Source organism: Ictalurus furcatus, chromosome 13 (assembly GCF_023375685.1).
Source record: "Ictalurus furcatus strain D&B chromosome 13, Billie_1.0, whole genome shotgun sequence".
NCBI classification, from domain to species: domain Eukaryota; kingdom Metazoa; phylum Chordata; class Actinopteri; order Siluriformes; family Ictaluridae; genus Ictalurus; species Ictalurus furcatus.
In genome coordinates, this window is record NC_071267.1 from 5,263,291 (window position 1) to 5,283,838 (window position 20,548).

Consider the following 20,548-nt stretch of genomic DNA (forward strand, 5'->3'; position numbering starts at 1 on the left):
AGGAGGCGACCAACTGAATACGCGCATGCGCACAAGGGTGGTAAAGAACAGCTGAACCTGGCTGAACCAGTGCGATTAAGGGGATTCGAAGAAGAGATAGAATTCGAACACCGGCCTGTGTTTGGTCTTTTCGCGCATTAATAAGATAAGTCGGAGTCTGACAACGCTGTTAAGTGTACTTCCCCCTGGAGAGTGTAGCTTAGAGACGGGGCAGGTTTAGCTAAAGCGAGCTTGTTTTCCAGCCAGAAATAACTCGCCTCTGTTCTCGCGCACACAAGTGGAGTCGGAGTGAAGTGAACTACTGCTTTTACCCCGCTGTCTTTATCCAAATATATACATCCTGGTCGTGTTTTATATTCTCTTTTCGTCAGGATGCGTTAAGTTACAGAACTTATCATTCTCCTCACTGGTTTGGTTTGTTTATTAGTTAGTTAGTTTGTGTAGCTAGCTAACTAACGGTTTAAAAACCCCCCAAGCTGTGTTGCGCGAGGCAACCTGAGAAATTGAACGCAACTTCGACGAAAATAGTCCACTTCTAAGGTAGGACAATTTCAGTAACTTTATACCCAAATATTCTTTAGTAATATGATTCGGCAGTCCGAGGCATTGATGCTAGTTTTGCTGTGTGCCGCTGCTACAGCCGAGTCTGTGAAACAATAACAAATCATTTAAATCCCGACTCATTTCCTGAAGACACGCACTCGTCTAACCGCACTTCTCTAACCCCTGGGAAGCTCGAGTTAAACCGCTCGTCTTGCTCCTCGCAGGGTTTCACCACCTAGACAGCTCTATAAAGTTGATCCGTGAACAAGTCAACAGCGCTGATGAGCATCAGGAGTAGGTGAAGAAGTCCTCCGTTAACGCTGCTGCTGCTGCTGCTGCTGCTGCTTTCTGACACCTGCACTACACACCGCAGAAATTCAAGGAAGTTCTGCGCAGAAGATATCGAACGGGTTTTAAAGTTGTGATCAGAGAGCGATGTGGATGCTGTTCAACTGAGCACCATGGGAGGATGTGTGGGGAGAGAGCGCCCGGAGTCTCAAGGCTCGTCTCGCCGAGGAAGGGGCCAGAGAAAGCGTGGAGGTAAGATTTCTGCTTAGTTAAAGGTGCAGTAGGCGATTTTTTTAAATTATTATTATTTCTTGTACAGATAACCTGGAAGATTAGTACAGCATGATTTAAAAAAAAAAAACAGTGGAGTGAGTTGGCGAGAATACCCATTTAGAAAAGGTGCTTCTGTTCGGAATGCGTGTTTGTGTTTGGTCGTTCATTTAGAACGAATCTTTAATATGACTCGGGAAAAACTAGTCACGTCAGAGTGATTTCGTTCATTTTGAACGAATCTTGAATATGACTCGGGAACAACGAGTCACGTCAGAGTGATTTCGTTCATTTTGAACGCATCTTTAATATGACTCGGGAAAAACGAGTCAGCTCAGAGAGTGATTTCGTTCATTTTGAACGAATCTTGAATATGACTCGGGAACAACGAGTCACCTCAGAGAGTGTTTTTGACCGCGTTCAGTTTTGACCGCGCATGCGCTGTACCATCCCCATAGGTTCTGTACAGGAAACAGAAATGATTAGTTCTGGTCTCGAGTCTTCAGGTTCGAGTCGTTCGTTCATCACGTGATCGCCCCATGGGTTGAATGCAGTGGGGCTGTGACGTGATGAACGAACGACTCGAGGCGTGAACTGATCGTTTGTGTTTCCAGGGAACAGACGTGACAAAAGAAAGAACGGATCGGATCTGGAGGTGAGGTGAACTAACAGACTGCATAGCCTGAAGACCTAATGCTGAGCTATTAATGAATCACTTCTGTTTCTCATAATCCGGCCTTGGCTGCATTTGCCTATAGTTTCTTTTTTATTCCAAATGTGATCAACGTTTGCGTATTAGATGTGTTGGGGACTTTAACATGTAACATTTTAATTACATTCTGCTGAAATGAACGAAATGACTCGAAAAAAAGATTCGTTCATTTTGCTGAACGAGATTCAACGATCCGAGCTTCCCATCGCTATTTGGTTGCACTCTCTCTAGCTGCGTCCCAGTTCGTCCTAAATAGTGTCCGAGATTAGAATTTGCGTGTCCCAAATCGTAGTATGTTGAAACGAGTATCCCAAAGGTATCCCGACTGGTCCACTATTTCTGGTAGATTTTCAAAGTGTGGATCCGTGGACACTTTTCCAGCTGATATCGCCCACAACGTTCTGTGATGGAGGAGCTTTGTGACGGTTTGCTTTGCTGAATTTAACCTGCAAACATGATGGACGAGCGTAACGAGACAGTGGCGTGTCTTCGGTATTCAAGTCTAAGAATTTAAGTACTGAATATAAATGAATAAATCAAGAGATTGGTCAATTATATTATGACGTATGAATGACACATAACAACGTTCTTTTCCGTTACACAGCGTGTTGGCTACACACTCGTATGTCTGTAATTTTTCTTCACAGAAAGAGTACATGCTATTAGTAGGCGAATTAGGATGCAGCAAACGTCAGTCATCTTATAGACACTGTGCTCCACGGCCCACAAAAGATCCTGGGGGCAGAACTTTGTGAAAATGGGTAGGAATCATTCAAATCAAATCGTTGAACCTACCCAACCTTTTAGAGACCTAATCTTGAAGCATATTAAAAACATCACATTTTACCTACTGCAGCTGTAAGACAGCTACTAAAACACATAACGACATCTACCACCTTTCAGAGCTGTTTATGATTAATAGTCTTACACAATTATGACATGTAACTGAGCAGTTAAAGGAAAGCTCCACCCTTACACACGCACACATTAAATATGTTTGCAGTGAATTATCGGTGATGTGTTTGGTGATCGTATGTTGGTGCTGTATTTGTATTATTTCCGTGAGTAGCTGGAGGTTTGCGTGCCGCTCCGATGTCAAAGGGGAACGTTGTTATTGCTGGAACAAAAAACAAATTCAGTGATCACAAGCATAAGTGATAACAGCCAGGTTATACTGTCAGCTCCTAAAGCAAAAGAACGGGAGTATCTTGTTTTCATCATCATATAAATGAGAAATCTAACACAGAAATTGTTGAGACAGCAAACATTGGACTCAAAGTCCCAGAATGCAGTGAAGTTATGTGATGCAGAAAGCCTCGGCTGAGCTAGTTAGTGATGAAGATCAGAAGTAGAATGGCATTGATTTAGCATGAAAGTCTGAGTTGGACAGACTAAAGGATTAAAGCGCTGCCGCATCGTTCTTTTTAGGTAGAGACCGCACCATTATCAGCAGGTAGGCAAACGGCATTGTGGGTAATGTAAGTGACTGTTAACTCAAGTGAAAATAGACCAACACGTGGATGAAAGAAGTTTAAAATAAAAACAGTAATCTCCAGAATTTCATTGCAAAATAAATATTGAACGTCACTGAGGAGTTCAAGTTCTTTCTAAAGATTTCATAAGCAATTTACCGGGATGGGCTCCAGATCCACATCGACCCCCGACTAACCCCCCGACCGGGATTAAGCGCTTCTTGAAGATGGCTGAATGAATGTACAGTTCGTTCAGGGTGGGGATTGTTGGGGGGTTTTTTTGGCGGTAGCTCTCGAACGTACCAGGGATTTGAGCTCACAACCTTCCCTCCACCTAAATAGCACATTAACCCAGAGCCTCGCTTAACTTGCAGTCTCATGTTGGAGTTTCTCTGCTCTAACACGTCTCGCCTCATCGATGGCATTCAAATGGATCCGTCGACGCACTCGCTGATGAAACGTGAAGTGTTTCTATTCCAGCAGCAGCTTTTGGAAATGCCGCTCTAACCCACTACCTGTTTACGATGCCAGCGTTTGCATACGCACAGGACAGTTTCTGAGTATCGGTAGTAAACGTTAGTTTGTGAAATCCCGCTGTGTTCTTAATGCAAATTTAATAGGCCAAGCCAGCTTCATCATTATGCGTATATGTAGGCTGGAGGCATAATGAAGCACTTTTACTATATCAGGTGCAGATCAACGTCTAGAGAGTGGCACGACCAGACTGGAAGAATAACCAGAATAAGTTCAAACTGCATTAAGAACAATAGGCGTGATAATAAAAACAAGAGTGTGTAGGAGTCAGTAACAGGACTGCAGCGTTCCAGTTAAAGTGCAGTGCAGATATTATTGATATGGAGTCGAATTCACACTGTAGAAAATACCACCAGTGCAGTTTATAATAATGTAGGACCTGATATTCATCTTTGAATATCTCATATTGAGTCATTCGCTAGGTCTGAAGCATGTCCGGTTTTAGTGGGGGGTTTTTTTTTTGTTTGTTTGTTTTTAAGCAAATGATGTCATTAATATTCGCTCCTTCTTTGTGATGTGCTGCATCATGTAGCGTTGTGGAGCCATACCACTTTTCATATCCAAGATACGCTCATGGCGTGTAAGATCCCAAAGCCGTGTTTGATCCCCAGCATCACTTCAGATCACTCGGCAGCCTGGGAAAACACTTCAAGATGTTTATCGTTTCATGCCGCGATTACACTGGAGGAATTTGTGTTGCGTTTACATTGTCGTACACCCCTCTAACACCCTACGCCCACCCCCCTTCCTTTTTTCTTTTTTTCTCCCTGAAAGGAAGGCACTGTTCATTCATTTGCGTCTCATCAGCAGAATTATTTTGGGTGTCAAATGACATACAGTTCACCTCCAGGTTACTGCGGCTGTGCTGTAAAATTGTCTTGTCCATACTAATGCTTATGTAGCTCAGTGTTCCTTGTTCCCATCTACAGACGTGTGTGTGTGTGTGTGGTTATGTATATTTATTTATCAGCATTAATAAGGTGCATTTTTGTATTATTGGCATGTACCAAGATGGCATAATATTCACACTGAGACTGCTTTAGGTTAACAAGTCCACATTAAAGTGAGGTAGGATTTCATGGCTTTTATAGACACGTCATCTACGTGTTGTGTTATTACATGTAACATTCCTGTTTGTTTTTAAAGAATACCCGCTCTATTTTTACACGTGTGGGTGTTGCGTGACGTGTGAAGACATATATATATATATATATATATATATATATATATATATATATATATATATATATATATATATATATATATTGCGCCAGTTCGTGGAATGAATTCTGCTTTGTAGTGCTAAAGACGTAGTCCGCACTAACAAGAGTCATTTTGGAAACTGTTGCCCAAAACTTTTCCGTCTACACTGAGAGGTGAAAATGATACGTGGGGATATGGACATGTGCACAGGGTGTCTGACCTTTAACCTTTTTGGCTGGTCTGCCATTTTTGTTTGTTTTGACAACATGAACACACAACGCCCATTCTTGCAGGCCCCAGCGTTGCTTGTGTATTAAAACAACACAAACTAATTTTGTTTAGTTAAAATGCTTAATACCGAAAATTCTGCCATCTTGTTTCCAGGAAGCTACTCCGGAATACCTGAACTTGTTCCTTATTCACCATGCGGTGCAGCCATTTTGTAGTGGCAGACGTCTCGGTGGACAAAATTGTATTCCCTGAACAGTGTTCTGTATTATAGTTATTGCACTGTAAATCCAGTGTACAACCGACGTACACGACTTTTGCACTGAGTGGTGTGTGTGTGTGTGTGTAGGGATGGATACCATACCATACATAAATCTTATGGAGTATTTAATACAGGAAAATCACTTTAAGTTCATGTGTAGTTTTGTGGTTTCGGTTGCTTGGTCATTTGTAACGTTTGAATTAGGGCTACAGTTAAAGATTATTTTCATAATCCATTAAACTTCCTTTACCATTTTTTTCCTTTATTTAAAATAAAATCCACAAACTGCGTATAAACTTCGGACCAAGACTTTACATTAACACAAGTGTTTGTCCAATTGTTGTTGTGTTTTTAATATATATATACAGTATCTCACAAAAGTGAGTACACCCCTCACGTTTTTGTAAATATTTGATTATATCTTTTCATGTGACAACACTGAAGAAATGACACTTTGCTACAATGTAAAGTAGTGAGTGTACAGCTTGTGTAACAGTGTAAATTTGCTGTCCCCTCAAAATAACTCAACACACAGCCATTAATGTCTAAACTGCTGGCAACAAAAGTGAGTACACCCCTAAGTGAAAATGTCCAAATTGGGCCCGAAGTGTCAATATTTTGTGTGGCCAACATTATTTTCCAGTGCTGCCTTAACCCTCTTGGGCACGGAGTTCACCAGAGAAGAAAAAAGTTTCTGAAGAACAGTGGGCAGTTTAAATGCTCAGGACAAAAAGGGACTCATGAATAACTATCACTGCATAAAAACATTGGCTGGTCATCCAGGTAACAACACACTGTATTAAGAGTCAAGCGTGTGTAAACTTTTGAATGGGGTAACTTTTATAAATTCAGCTATTATCTTGTCTATATGTATAATGTGAAATAGCTTATTAAGGACAGTACTAAATAAAAAGCAAGGTTTTATTTTTATGATCTTTTATTTTGTTAACAGTATAATATTTAGCAGATTCTGCAAGGGGTATGAAGGGGTGTGTGTGTGTGTGTTATGCGATTGTGCCCTGCGATGGATTGGCATCCTGTCCAGGGTGTACCCCGCCTTGTGCCCGATGCTTCCTGGGATAGGCTCCAGGTTTCCCCGTGACCCTGAAAAGGATCAGAGGTATAGAAGATGGATGGATGGATGGAGATTCTGCAAGGGGTATACAAACTTTTGGGCGCAACTGTATATATTGATTGGACAAACAGTTGTGTTGAAAATTTTATTTAAACTGCAAGCATATAATGACAAACCTGAACTAAACTAAACATTTTAAGCAACACAGTGGAGCATTTTAGATATAAACGTAGTGATGTACAAGCACAAACTTGTCGTGCTTACGTGCTACACATGCTCCGCTTTGTAAAGTTTGCAGGTTACGATCTTCTTCACTGTATTTAAGATAAAATGCTCCCTTGCCTTGGAGGACTTGGGTCACACACTTTTTTTTTTCTTTTTTTTCTTTTCGCTGTCACTTACGCCTCCGTCTGATGGTGATTGAGGTCATGTTGGGCATAAAAGATGAGCTTGACATGAAGAGTAAACTGAAAGTTAGCGGCGTCACATCGCGTGTGCTTGACGTCATGCGCCATCGACTGCGAAGCAGCTTATACTTCCGGTTCATAAACAAAACTATAGTGGTATGTTTAAGACGATACCACCCTTCTAATATTCATAGACTCGACCAGGGGTTCCCAAACTTTTCCAGGGCGAGGCCTCCCAAATGGCATTAAAATTTGACCGAGGCCCCCCTTTTGCAAGATGTCTTTAAAAATACAGACTTCTGAATATATCCCCCTTTTTTTTATTAATAATAATTACATCTTACATCTTTACATTACATTAGGAATTGAGTGTGTGTGTGTGTGTGTGTGTGTGTGTGTGTGGTTGTTTGAGAGTGAGAGAGAAAACATACATTTATTTTTCACACCAAATTGTTGAGGCGCCCCCTGGTGGCCCCCACTTTGAGAACCACTGGACTAGCCGGTAGAGTACATGGAGCATAGTGTAAGTGTACAGTAGGTGATTTGGGACACAAGTTGAGTATGTACTTGCCAGTGCGTGTTTTCGGAACAGAAGTAACGCGCAGACCAACTAATAATGATAATGACATTGACCTCGATTTTCATAACCGATTTTTATTGATTGAATCGATTAGTTGTTGCAGCTCTAGTTTGAGTCGTTTATATAATGTTGAGTCATGGTGATGTGTAAGCAGAGCACTCGGTACTAAGTTTTACCTGAATTCAGTGCGACGTCTCCCTCACTGCCGCCCTCTATACAGAACAGTCTATATCAGGAGCCTATATATCATATGTCTGTATATCAGAATGTCCAGTTACATCAAATTCCTTGCTTATGAACGTCTGCATAAACCGCCAACATGACTGAATGGTGATATCAGTTAGCCTACCTGTTAATGCTTAACCGTGCCTGAAAAGTTTATGGCTATAAATTTACGGGCAATCTGAAGTGATTGTTTTGCATTGGTGTGTCACGTTATCACTTTTGACCAGATAGATGAAGAGCTGCTTTCAACATGAAGCAGAGATTTAAACACACAATTCTTTGTATGTTGTACTGGAAAATATCATCACTTCACTAATGAGACCAGAGAGCGTAAAATATATATATATATATATTTAATAATAATAATAATAAATTGCAATTGCACGAAATTGTTTTGCGCAGTCTTTTCACGGTGATGTTTGTCAGTAAATGAGACCGTTTAGCTGTACTCGCATTCGACGCACGTGAAATGAAGAGAGCTTTGGCTGAATGCACGTGGTGATGACGTCACATGACGTGTCTTGGCCAAAAATCTGTGGTAATTTCGAACAATTGCATTCTCCTCCGAATATCGCGGCGTTTGCTTGACTTTGCTTTGCTTGACCTGGAGGGACCGATTTTTATATTTTTGGCTGTATTAGAGTATCTGCTCCCGAAGCGGTACTGGTTCATGTTTAAAATTCTGGAGTTCCTGATCTATGGGCAGGTTTCTTCATATGCTGATCTACTCGGGTGCAATATCCTGAGTAGTGCTCTACTCCGTTCCATTGAAACACTCTACTGCGTCCACACCCAGACCTCGGTCCACCAGCCGACGACCCCCGGTCTCTATAGTAAGTAGTAAACAAGTGAGCGAGGGACGACTCGAGTTTTCCGCCGTCCACACTAACATTTTACAGCTTGGTCAGAAATGAGATCAGTTTAATTGGAACGTGGATTCAAAAAAGATGCGTTGTTGATGGTTGATTTTCTTGTGGACGGAAACTCAAAACAGATAAAGGAGACATTGGCATATTTACCTGTGCGGACTAGGCCAAAATCTACGACGTGATTGTACACGTAAAGGATTTAAAAACTTGATTGCAGGGTAGGAATGCAGTTGAACAAAGACTGGAGGTGATCCTTTCATGGAGCAGTTTGTAATTATGGGGTCTCCTTCAGGTGTTATTGATAGCAGTGCCATAATAACATGAACACACATCTCTATATGAGCACTGTTGAGCAGTTTCTGAATACACACAGCACGTATCTTGGATACACTAGGGTACATAGCCAGTTAATGAAGATTTAGTGCTGGTTATTAGATGATAATTCTATAGACGTACTAACATGTATACCTTCAGCAGTGCACCCAGGAGTGATACACCCTCATGGAAGTTGTGATGCACAAACCACTAACAGCCAACACCCAGTGGGTTATCTTTAATTACAACATGGTGTGTGTGTGTGCGCGTGTGTGCACTGTTTTCGACACAAGATAAGATAAACAATTGTGAAAGACTTGTCATGAGACTATATAAAATGATGGTGATATGCCCTTGCTTCATAATGCTTACTTCCTTCCCTTTTTTGAGTAAAGTGAAGTGTGGAGAACTGGTGTGGTGCATGGAGAACAATGGTCGGTGCATGGTTTGGCAGCACAGTGGCGAAATGAGCAGGTTCATACGCTTTATAGGAAGAGACTCCTGAGATCAGTTCAGAGACCTGCAAGCGTTCATCCGGCCTGTTGTGCTTTTGAAGGCGTCTCAGTGCTTGGCGATTTTATTGGTTTCATCTCAATAAACCAGACTGAATTATGTTGAAGGTTTTTAATCAACGGATATGATCTTCTAAAGCCGGTTTCAGACTGTGAGAGTTCAGCCGACTGTTTTGAGATGACCAGTAAAATCGAATTCTCTAACGAACTTTGCGATAACATGTTCCCTATCAGATTGTATGACCAAGATCCACGATTAAAGAAATTGACAGTTTTGCTTATGTCATCACCAAACAATTTTTCCGTTTTTCCTTTTTCCGGGTTGTTCGTGCATGTGCCAGAGTTTCTCATTAGCACAGTATCTCAAGAGCAATGGTTGAATGTTTGTAGGATTTTATATTGAACTATGATTGTAAACAGCAGATGCATTGATTAGATTTTGGAATTGAACCAAACCGGATCAAGGTCGCAGCAACGTCAAATGTATGAAATGGTCTTCCTGCAGTAGCGTTCTTCCTGTTTGAAATTAATTTTTATTTTTATAAACACGGTCAGAAAGCGTGCATTATTTTCGTATAACAGCACAGGTAGTTCCGGCTGTAACATGACGACTGATTTTACATGAAGGTTAACGTTAATGCACTCATTCTGGTATGTTATTGTTTCTACAGTCCCCTATGAAAGTATTGGAAGAGCAAGGGCGATTCTGTTGTTTTTGCTATATGATGAAGACATTTGGGTTTGAGATCAAAAGATGTATATGAGATGATGGGTCAGGGTTTCAGTTTTCATTTCCTGATCTTTACATTTAGAAGTGTTAAACAACTTCGAATATTGGACATTTGGTGGCAGACCACCCAATTTTCAGGTGAGCAAAATTATAGGAACATAGTCTTACAGAAAATTAAAGTAACGAACACTTAATATTTGGTTGCGTATCCCTTATTTGCAAGATCTGCATCAAGCCTGTGACCCACTGACATCACCAAATTGTTGGTTTCTTCTTGTGTGATGCTTTTCCTGGCTTTTACTGCAGCTTCTTTCAGTTGTTGTTTGTTTTGTGGGGGGGGATTTCTCCCTCCAGTCTCCTCCTCAGGAGGTGAAATGCTGCTCGATTGGGTTAAGGTCTGGTGATTGACTTGGCCAGTCTAAAACCTTCCAGTTTTTCCCTCTGATGAAGTCCTTAGTTGTGTTGGCAGTGCATTTTGGATCATTGTCTTGCTGCATGATGAAGTTCCTCCCAATTCGATTGGATGCATTTCTCTAAAAATGGGCAGACTGAAGTCTCTGTAGACTTCTGAATTCATTCTGCTGCTACCATCATGAGTTACAACATCTATAAAGATTAGTGATGCTGTTCCAGAAGCAGCCATGCAAGCCCAAGCCATGACACTACCTCCACCATGTTTCACAGATGAGCTCGTATGTTTTGGATCATGAGCAGATCCTTTCTTTCTCCACACTTTGGCCTTTCCATCACTTTTTGCTAGAGGTTAATCTTGGTTCTAGACCTTTTGTCGCTCATCTCTGTATTTCTTTGCGAATTCCAGTCTAGCTTTCTGACTCTTACTGCTTATGAGTGGTTTTCATCTTGTGGTATAGCCTCGATATTTCTGCTCTTGAAGTTTTTTCAAGCGGTGGATTGTGATAACTGTTGTTTTGGGGGTTTTCTTCACATCTCTCTGTGTTTGTCATCAACTGCTGCTGTTTTCCTTGGCTGATCTATTCCATGTCTGGTTATCAGTGCACCAGTGGTTTCTTTTCCCCCCAGGACATTCCAAATTGTTGTATTGGTTATGCCCAATGCTTGTGCAATGGTTCTGATCGACTTTTGCCTCTTTTCTCAGCTTCAAAATGGCTTGTTTTTCTCCTGGTCGTCATGTAGGTTCATCCTTTTGAGCAACAAATACAGTTTTCACAGGTGAACTAAGAGTAGGCATTCAGAGCTCTTAATTGTTTAAACAGTCCATTTAACAGGGCATGCCTGGGCAACAAGAAGCACTACTGTCGTATGTTCCAATATTTTTGATCACTTGAAAAAATGGTTGCTATAAAACCTCACCATGTTCCAAGTTGTTTAACACGTCTAGACTAGATGTAAATATCAGGAAACGGGCGCTGAAATTCCGATCGATTGTCTCCTATTCATCTTTTGATCTCGAACTCAAATGTCTTCAACGTATAGAGAAAAAAGAGTTGGCCTTGCTGTTCCACTACTTTTGGAGGGGCCTGTATAGTAACAGCTCATGCACAGGGACTTGTTGTAAGCACTTTGTAACCGTTCGCGCTCAGGAAAGTCTTCGGGAAAGAGGAGATCACAGTTTCCAGTTTCTCAGTAAATTGACAGGCTGCGGTTTTGATAGCTCGAGAGACTGGCGAAGGAATGACACAGCTATAATGTAGGCGAGAACAGGAACTAACTTCTCCTGGATGCTCCACAATCTTAAATGTAACTATAAGCCTTAAAATGCGTGATGTTTTGTACGTTAATAAAATAAAATATTGTAATCTTTGTCAAATCGCTGTGGTTTAAGTGGAATAACACTCTCCGGACCGTGCTGATAGATGAAAATAATGGACTCCCCTTGTGTATCGTATAACAACGTGGTCTGTCGTGTGTATTTTTTAATTTACATAGAATATTAATACCCAGTTAATAGCCAAGAAACTACTAAAAGTGGCCCAGGAACAGATATGTATGTGTGTGTGTATATGTAATCTAATATATTACTCTTCTAAAAACTACCAGGATCTATGAATATACAAGCAATTGTGTTAATGCTCTCTCTTGCCATCTCACTGTAATCTCTCATATAGTGTTGATTCCAGGAGCTGAGCTGAGCACATTATGTTTCAGGAGAAGTCCTTTTTAATATTGAACCTTGTCTGTTAAAATCGAACTAAAACACTGCTCTTGACCATGTCACACGTCGAGGACACTTTGGAGTTCTTTGCCCTCCCTTGTTTAACCAGCCCACTGCACTGATCTTTGTATGTTACTGTGGTTATTTGTCTGCTTTTTCTTCCTCTCTCATGATCAATGAGTCATTCCATATTGAGCAACTGGAGTAAGGTTAATACTATATCGCTAGGACCTGCATCGAGTCTCCTTGTGGAGGTCTTGTTGGTTTTGGCACTTCGTGCTAACGACGTCTTTTTACCTCCTGTCAGGCAGTAGTGTGAAACGAGGCAGCAGGGCAAATCCTGATTACGTGGCTGCACCTAAGCCATGCACACTATAAATAATTTGTTCGGATGAAAGGTGACCTTTTTAAAACCGTTTCTTACAGTCGGTTGTTCCTCCTTTGGCCACCGAACATAACGGCATGTTTTCAGAAACTCTCTGTCCGCACACACACACTCGGGTGTGTTCTTTATATTTTATTCCTTGACATCGATGCAGCTTGTGCAGTCTTGATGGTCTGGTTTGTTGTGCTGCTGCTTATCAGCTGCCCTGCCTGTGTTTAACTTTTGTTAACGAGAAGCAGGTGAAATATGGTGGAGGCTAGTGGTGGGTGTTGAACTGATAGATGTTTTCAGATACTTTTTCCACAGTGCTTGAGTAAATATCATGTATTTGCCACAGCAAAATAGTGTGGGCCCCATGAGCAGAAAGCAGTTATAGTCTTTGTGTGCATAACATGCCAGTCGGAAACTGTGGTTTCGGTGCATCTGCTCACGCAACATCATTTTACACACACACAACCAGACACCAGTGCAGATTTGTGAAGTGCAAATTGGGCAACATGTTATATCCGTTTGAAACTGGCTTGGTGTTCACTCGAGGACAGCTGGGGGTGGGGGTGTAGATTTGGTGGAACATGACATGGTATTATTGGTCATTTATTTTCCCCCTGCCTGCTTATTCCTGGTGATGCACTCACATATTGAATTGTTTAGACGTGGAGGAACATTTATTTACACATTGCTTCAAGCACTATATGACCAGCGATATGAAGTTTTGATTCTCTTTGCAAACCTCTTCTGTAACATTTACATCCAGATCATTTTTTTTTTATAGCTCCAACTCCCATAATGCTCTGTTGTGTGGCGCTGTTCAGCTACATTCACACATTCAGCCATTTTATCGCTGCAAGTCACCAGTCGCTGTAGTATAAAGTCACCAGTGGGCATGCCATAACATTCATCACTGGGTGGCGCAACTAGCATTCCACTTTTGACAATAAATCAGTTTTCTAAAATGAAACAGTGTAGGGAGAGTGTTTGTATATAAAATTCACCAGTGTGTGTGTGTATATACGTGATATCCTGCGAGAGGAAGGAGGAGCAGTGTGTGCTCTTCACCATTGCGGCCATCTATCTGCAGTGAAAGTGCACGATTCTGACTGTCTGGATCCAACGAAACAATTCAGACTCGCAGGCAGCAGGGCGGATCACGTCTCACGTGCGCTCTCCCGTCTTCACTCCCGTTGGTAGTCGCTTCACCAAGTCGCTCCAAATCTGCATAAAGTTCGACTTTTTTCAAACTTTGTCACGTCTCTGGACACGCCCCACATCTAGTCACCAACGCTCGCTGTCGCTCGTGTCGCCGGAAGTCGCGAGCTCACCCCAGTCGCTTTGTTACCGTCCAAAATTTTGGGAATATCTTATCAGCCATTCCTAGTAGATGCCATTTTTTTTTTCCCCCATGGTATTTTTCTAATAAAGTAACCAGAATCCACATGCTGCTTGAACTGTTGTGCTGTAATCTTGGATTATTTTCAGCCAGAGTACAAGTTTAAAATGCTTTTAAAATGCTCAAGAAAACAATTACCGAGAACGGAGACCAGAACAGTGTGTGTGTGTTTATATGTCTAGGACATCCACGGTCACCTAGGTCACATTCCACTTTCTCTCCGAGGCGTTTTATTTAACCATTGGAGCAGCACTATGATTTTTTTTTCCCCTTTACTTTAGGAAAGCGTCTTTCTCCGACTGCTCTCAGCTTCCTCTAGTTTATAAAAGCAAAGCCCGCTCTGTGGGTAAGCAGATCATATGTCTCATAAGCGAAGATAAGTGTTTTTGTCTAGGTGACAGATTTTCAGCGATTATGTTATCTTACTCACCATTGTGGTGGAGTTACAATGTGTTCTGCTCCCATTGTCGATTCAAAATAGGGGTTTTCTTGTGGTTGGCTGTGAATGTCGGCCTTATTACGTGTACGCGTTATTGTGAGCGTGATGGCTTTTGCAGGCAGTGTTTACCCTAAACGCACAGTTAAAGTGGGAGCGTCCATAACTTGCTCAAATAAACAATTGGAGTTCATGACATTTTAATAATGCATGTGTCTTTATGTGCCATGGACTGATCAGATGGAAATCTAGTGCTTCTTTTCAGTCTACGCTTCCTGTTGTACTGCGAATACAAAACAATTAAATGAGATATTTGACACCTTGGATCCTTTGTGCCCGAGTAATCATTTTGTAGTTGAGTAGGCTCGACATGGCAGAGAAATCTTGGTTCTTTTCCCTCACCGTTGGTATCTTAAGTTGTAACTTGATCTCCGCTCTCTCCACCCTGTTTGCAATTCATCTCACAGTGTAAGCTTAATATTAGCGTACACTAAGCACTGCAACTGGAAAAACGCTATCTTTTAAAATGTCAAGTGCGTTTTTGTGTATTCAGTCTGCTGAATCGAACGTTTCTGATCTTATGGGGAGTGTTCTGATTTTATACGTAAAGGAAAAGTCATTGCAGAACTGATCAAGACTCGTATGCTGCTTCTGTTACGCTTTGTGAAGTGGTAATTTATATAAGTTGTAATAACATCGTTTCCCACCTTGGGCACGGGGAAACTGGGAAAGTGTGTATTTTGTTGGCTCTGTCAGAGCACGTAAAGCTCATAAAAAGCTACTTTAACCGCACTTTTACAGTTATAGGCCTGAGTGATCATTGCTTCTGTTCTACTGTAGTGAACTTTTAAACGTCCATGCAACCGTTCGGGCTGAAATTGCAGCATAGACGGTAGTAGCTTAGCAACAAGCTAGCCGGGTGATGTTAGTGATCACTGTAGTGTCGATTTACCTTTTCAAAACCGTGATTAGTATAGATTTAACCACGTACTGTGTCTGTGTATTAACTGATCTAAAGCCAATACTGCTGTAACCTAATGTAAACGTACAGAAGGGGGACTTTACGCTGTTCGCAGTGTGAGCGGCCATGTTGGTCTGACGCCACTCCTGGCAGTTGAGAAGACTATCCCAGAAACAGTGCTCATGATACCCAGGCAGATTATCAACACGTTGACATGCTTGTTAAATCAACATCTCTTTCCAGAAAACTTCACCCAATCGATACAAAAAATACATTTGTTAATAGTCTTCGATTACAGTACCTGTGAACGTGCTGTTGCTGTAAATGAATCAAGACCGTTTAATAAATCCGGTTGGAGTATTCATCATCGCTGGGGTTGACATAGCCATATTACTGTACGGTGAAGAAGGGTAACTTTTATACTGATCACAGCTGTTAATGAGTGATGTGTAACTTTTTAAACGGTTATACGCACCGTTTACAGTGTCTTTCTTCCCCTCCTTTCTTTTGCGCTACGTGGCATAACACATTTGCACTTGCTTGTATAGTCGTAGTTTCCTTAAGAGAAAAACAAGAGATATCTCTGAAAGGTGTTGGACAAATCTGGAAGTGTTTTCACTTTCAACAGAGAGTACGATGTGTAGTGGGCTGCAGAATTGGACCGTTACAGAAAACTCTGCTGTGTGCAATTAAGAAGAAAAAAAAAAAAAAGGATTTAACCATGCAAAGAATAGAGCGCTGCATGGATGACATATTTTTGTAGGCCAACCGGGAAGATTTTCCCATTGTCTTTTGGATTACTGCAGAAAATAAGCTCTGTGACCAACAAAAGATTATGATTCTTACATGTGGTGTTCATCGAGATGATCTTCACAAACGAACACTGATTTTATGCATTTTGAAGCCTGAATACAATCTCCAGAAGGAAAAAAAAAAGCTAAAGTTTATAAATGAACGACACCGCAGTCGCATGATTTCAAGGTTCACCGCCACGAAGCTTCCGACAACTCTTTCGATCTTAATTTAAAAAGTAGATGAGTTTTCCTGTTCAGCGTGGTGCCGTTTAATGTCCTCGACGACCTCTGGAGTCCCATTTAGCCACTTGTTAGCAACCGCCTTTGTTAACCACGTACCTTATTTCACGCATTTAACCAAAAACCCATTCAAAAAACCCACTGACTTCGACCCATTGCCTGCTAGACCGTTTAATTTGAGTTTTTCAAGATTTGCTGATCTCCTGGGGGTTTTCACACTCCAGGAAACGCCTGGTTTGAGCTGACAGGAATGCATGTAACTCAGATAATCACTCTTTGCCATCGTGGTGAGCAGAAAAGCAGATTGCACAACACATCGGACGTTGAAGCAGACAACATTGAGGCCTAATGCAGTCGGGCTTCAACAGCAGAAGACCACAAAGGATTCCTCTCATTTCAGCCAAGAACAGGAGCACATCTGCCTCAGGGTTCAAGGTCCAGGCATGAAAGAAGTCAAACTACACAACAAAGCACCCCTTTCCCCTTAGTTTAGTTGATAAATTATAGTTTGTTTTAGCTATATAGCTAACGTTTGTTCATTCCGCATGTTACGGTAGCTAAAAGCCCGGATCTTGTTTATGGGAAGAGGGTTTACTCTTCCGTATAATACTCTGTAAATGTGTTCTACATGATGATATCGTTTGCTTCTGTGTGGTGGTGGAGTATTCTTCATCAGATACATCGTTTTAATTCATGTGTTGTCTCACCCAGCCCGTAACGAACCTCTGAAGAAGGATAAGCCCAGGTGGAAGAGCGAATACCCCATGACAGAAGGCCAGCTGCGCAGCAAGAGGGATGAGTTCTGGGACACGGCACCGGCTTTTGAGGGCCGCAAGGAAATTTGGGATGCCTTAAAAGCGGCTGCTGTGGCCCTGGAATGCAACGACCATGACCTAGCTCAGGCTATACTGGATGGAGCCAGCATCACACTACCACACGGTGAGAGAAATCCAGCCAGTAACAGCGATTTTTATCTGCTTCTTCGGTTTCCTTTTAACGCAAATTTTGAACGTTTTTAAAGTTCATTCATAATCCTGTACGATTCGGTTCACTGAACTGAAGAAACGAATCATGCTGCATTCGTGGTACCGTTGAAGTGTTGATTCGCAGGTTGTAATGATGTCATTTCCCACCTCAGCACTTTCAACACTTTCAAGCTTAGCCAGCTAATGAGTTACATGAGTAATTTTGATGATTACCTTCTCACCCTTTTTACCCTTCCCTGGGTCAGTGTTTTATAGATTTAAGCAAATGCTGTGTCTGTATATTAACCCAGAACTGTTATAAACGAATTGAAACGTATAGAAGTGAATTTTATCGAACGCAGCACTTCAATCTCTTCCAGCGAGTGTCTGAGTAACGATCACTTGTAAGCAACTCAGTTGTACTGCTAGGCTACAGTATTAATGATTCTTTTCAGTTAAGTTCAGTCTGTGCCACATCCATGGTCTGTGAAAATGTTAGCGTTGGATTTCAGTTTCCATCTTTCGCCTCTAGGATCCCTGACCGAGTGCTACGATGAACTGGGCAATCGCTACCAGCTACCCGTCTACTGCTTGGCACCACCCGTCAACCTGATCACTGAGAGGAGTGAAGAGGAATCCGTGTCGGAAAACGCAGACGCACAGACGGCCCCCAAGAAGGAGTTCCAGCTCAAGGTGCGCCTCTCGACAGGCACGGACGTACGTCTCAGCGCCAGCATGGCTGATCCAGTGGGCCTGCTGAAAAAGCAGCTGCAGGCCCAAGAGGGCATCGAAGTGGCACGTCAGCGCTGGTTCTTCTCCGGCAAACTGCTCACGGACAAGACGCGCCTTCAGGACACCAAGATCCAGAAAGACTTTGTCGTCCAGGTCATTGTGAACCCGTCCGACTAATCAAGCCAGACAGGAAGGAATGGCGCAGAGAACACGGGAAGCGTGGATGGCTGTTCTTCTGTGCTTTCTTTTTTTCAGGGAAATAAAAATCACTGAAAAGCAACAATAAGAGAAGAAAGAGACAGCCAGCATACGATGCTTCCCGTGCACTCCGCTACATGAAAAGCATGTTTTCTCTGCCCATCTCGTCTTTTTGCTTTTACTTAGGAAAATGTTAGTTAAGAAGAAAGACGAAAGAGGGAAGACGGACGTCATGTGCTGCTTTAATCCTCTATTACATAAATGTCATTGTTTAGATTCTGACCATCACTGTACCTTGCTGGACCCATGAGCTGGTTCTTTTTCATGTGGACAGACTTGCTGACGATGAAACCCAGTGAAAGTAAAAGTGAATTTGAGACCTCCACTTCAGAGCCTCATTGAAACTGACCTGATGAAAAGTGATTGTTGAGAGAAAGGGTAAACTGGCTATTGATCTGAAAGAGTGATGTCTATGCTTGCTTGAGCAAAGTGCCAATATAAGTGGGGCTTTAAAAAAAAAAAAAAGGAAAAAAAAGACGCCCATAATCTTTTGACTGTGATTCTAGAAAGGCCTAATGTTCATAGGATTGAGTCGACCCATACCTCAGCGCTCCTGCTCCAGATGATATCTCAAGGCTTTTATTTCTTCTTTCAATGTACTTGCATTTCTGTTTTTAGAATACAGGAACGTGAGCTTCATTTGCACACTTACTTGTTCGTTGTAAGCGTCTACGTGTATCGTGCGCCTTTTACAGGACAAAAAAAAAAAACTATTCTTATATGCTGATTTGTTCTTGATGTGTGCCTGTGTGTTGGCTCTAAGGCCAACATCTTCAATATGAAATCTTTTTTTTTTGTGCGTTTGTCTTTTTAAATAGTGGCTGGCCCCACAAACTTGTATCCCATTGGAAATTCTGAGCAAAGGCACAACTTTTCTATGCAATTTCTGTTTGTATAAACTACAAAGATAACCATTTCAGTTCACTAGATTGCCTAGACAGCCTCTTGTAGGCTGTGTGTATGTCTCTACTTGATGCATAGATATATATTTTAATGTATGCTTTGTGAAAAAGGATCAGGTTATTAAATGTGAGTATAAATGCAGTCTGCAACACTCAATAAATAGATTTATGAATGGGTTTCTCATAATGTAATACATCCTAGAGGCTGATGAGCAGTAAAGGCTTTATTAACATAATAAAACATTACTACGATGTGCATTGTTGAGTTGCGCATATGTTGGCTTGACCTTTCTGTTTACTGGTACAGCCAGGATAGATAAATAAAATGACTGCATTTGGGAAGCTCCGGTTTGGCCTTATATCTACTAGATGTTGTCATTGGATACTAATGTAAATGAGCATGAAAGTAGTTCCCTAGAAAAACCAGCAGTGCAGAGGTGTCGGATGGAACGAAACGCCTAGGTGTGGACGCATCCTGAGGATGAATCTGAGGGAAAATGTACTTTTTTCCTTTTTAACTTTTCAGACTGTTTACCCCCGTTAGGCTGTCGGTCTAGGTTAAGTTTTAAACTTTAGAAACAGTACAATAAGCCATAACTTTGTAAATGATGTTAGTGAAGGGTGCATAAACTTGTTTTGTGGCTGACCTTGGAGCATTTTATTTAGTGTTCAAACCCTGTTAGGCTCCCAGCGACACTCGAGCTTAGGAGTGTTACTGCTTCCATATGGAAGGACCCTATCCATGATGTCTTCATCTCTAGAACTGTGCTCTTTTAGATTATTTTTATTAGGATTACATTAGATAATTAATTGGATAGGCAGAATGTGTCAGGGTAAAGCCAGGACTCTCTTCTGTAAACCCCAACCCCAGTTAACCTCAATGTGCAATACAAATCTACTGTACTATGACAGTACAGTTACTGCCTAATGCCCAATCATACTGAATCACCACCGCATCAATGACCTATCATCATTAGTCGTTATTCATGCTCAGTGTTTAAATTTTATATATTTTTTTGTCTTCTTTTAAGAAGCAGAGAATCTAGCTGCCTGAGGCTGCTTTGTTGACTCTGACCTCTGGCTTGTTGTTAAAACAGGTCTGATGGGTTCCTCACAATAAGCAGAATCC

At 41.6% G+C, this 20,548-nt stretch overlaps 1 protein-coding gene across 4 annotated transcripts; it reads left to right on the forward strand.

Annotated features, from left to right (window-relative positions):
* Positions 1 to 39: 39 nt before the first annotated feature.
* On the forward strand, positions 40 to 19,677 carry ubtd1b (ubiquitin domain containing 1b). 4 transcript variants are annotated; one of them, XM_053639752.1, is made up of 4 exons: positions 40 to 540; positions 694 to 1,083; positions 17,274 to 17,501; positions 18,060 to 19,677. In XM_053639752.1, the coding sequence occupies exons 2-4, from the start codon at positions 1,005 to 1,007 to the stop codon at positions 18,434 to 18,436; spliced, it is 684 nt and encodes a 227-aa protein (XP_053495727.1). In that variant the 5' UTR covers positions 40 to 540; positions 694 to 1,004; the 3' UTR covers positions 18,437 to 19,677. The 4 variants fall into 4 exon arrangements, with proteins under 4 accessions (XP_053495727.1, XP_053495728.1, XP_053495726.1 ...); XM_053639753.1 differs by having other exon boundaries at positions 735 to 1,083; XM_053639751.1 differs by having other exon boundaries at positions 768 to 1,083.
* The last annotated feature ends 871 nt before the right edge of the window (positions 19,678 to 20,548 follow it).

Bases quoted from the DNA above. Each gene is read 5' to 3' on its own strand.
- ubtd1b (XM_053639750.1), top strand. From the start codon at position 1,005: ATGGGAGGATGTGTGGGGAGAGAGCGCCCGGAGTCTCAAGGCTCGTCT. The intron at 1,084-17,273 runs GTAAGATTTCTG...TGTCTCACCCAG, and splicing joins GGGCCAGAGAAAGCGTGGAG to CCCGTAACGAACCTCTGAAG. The intron at 17,502-18,059 runs GTGAGAGAAATC...TTTCGCCTCTAG, and splicing joins CAGCATCACACTACCACACG to GATCCCTGACCGAGTGCTAC.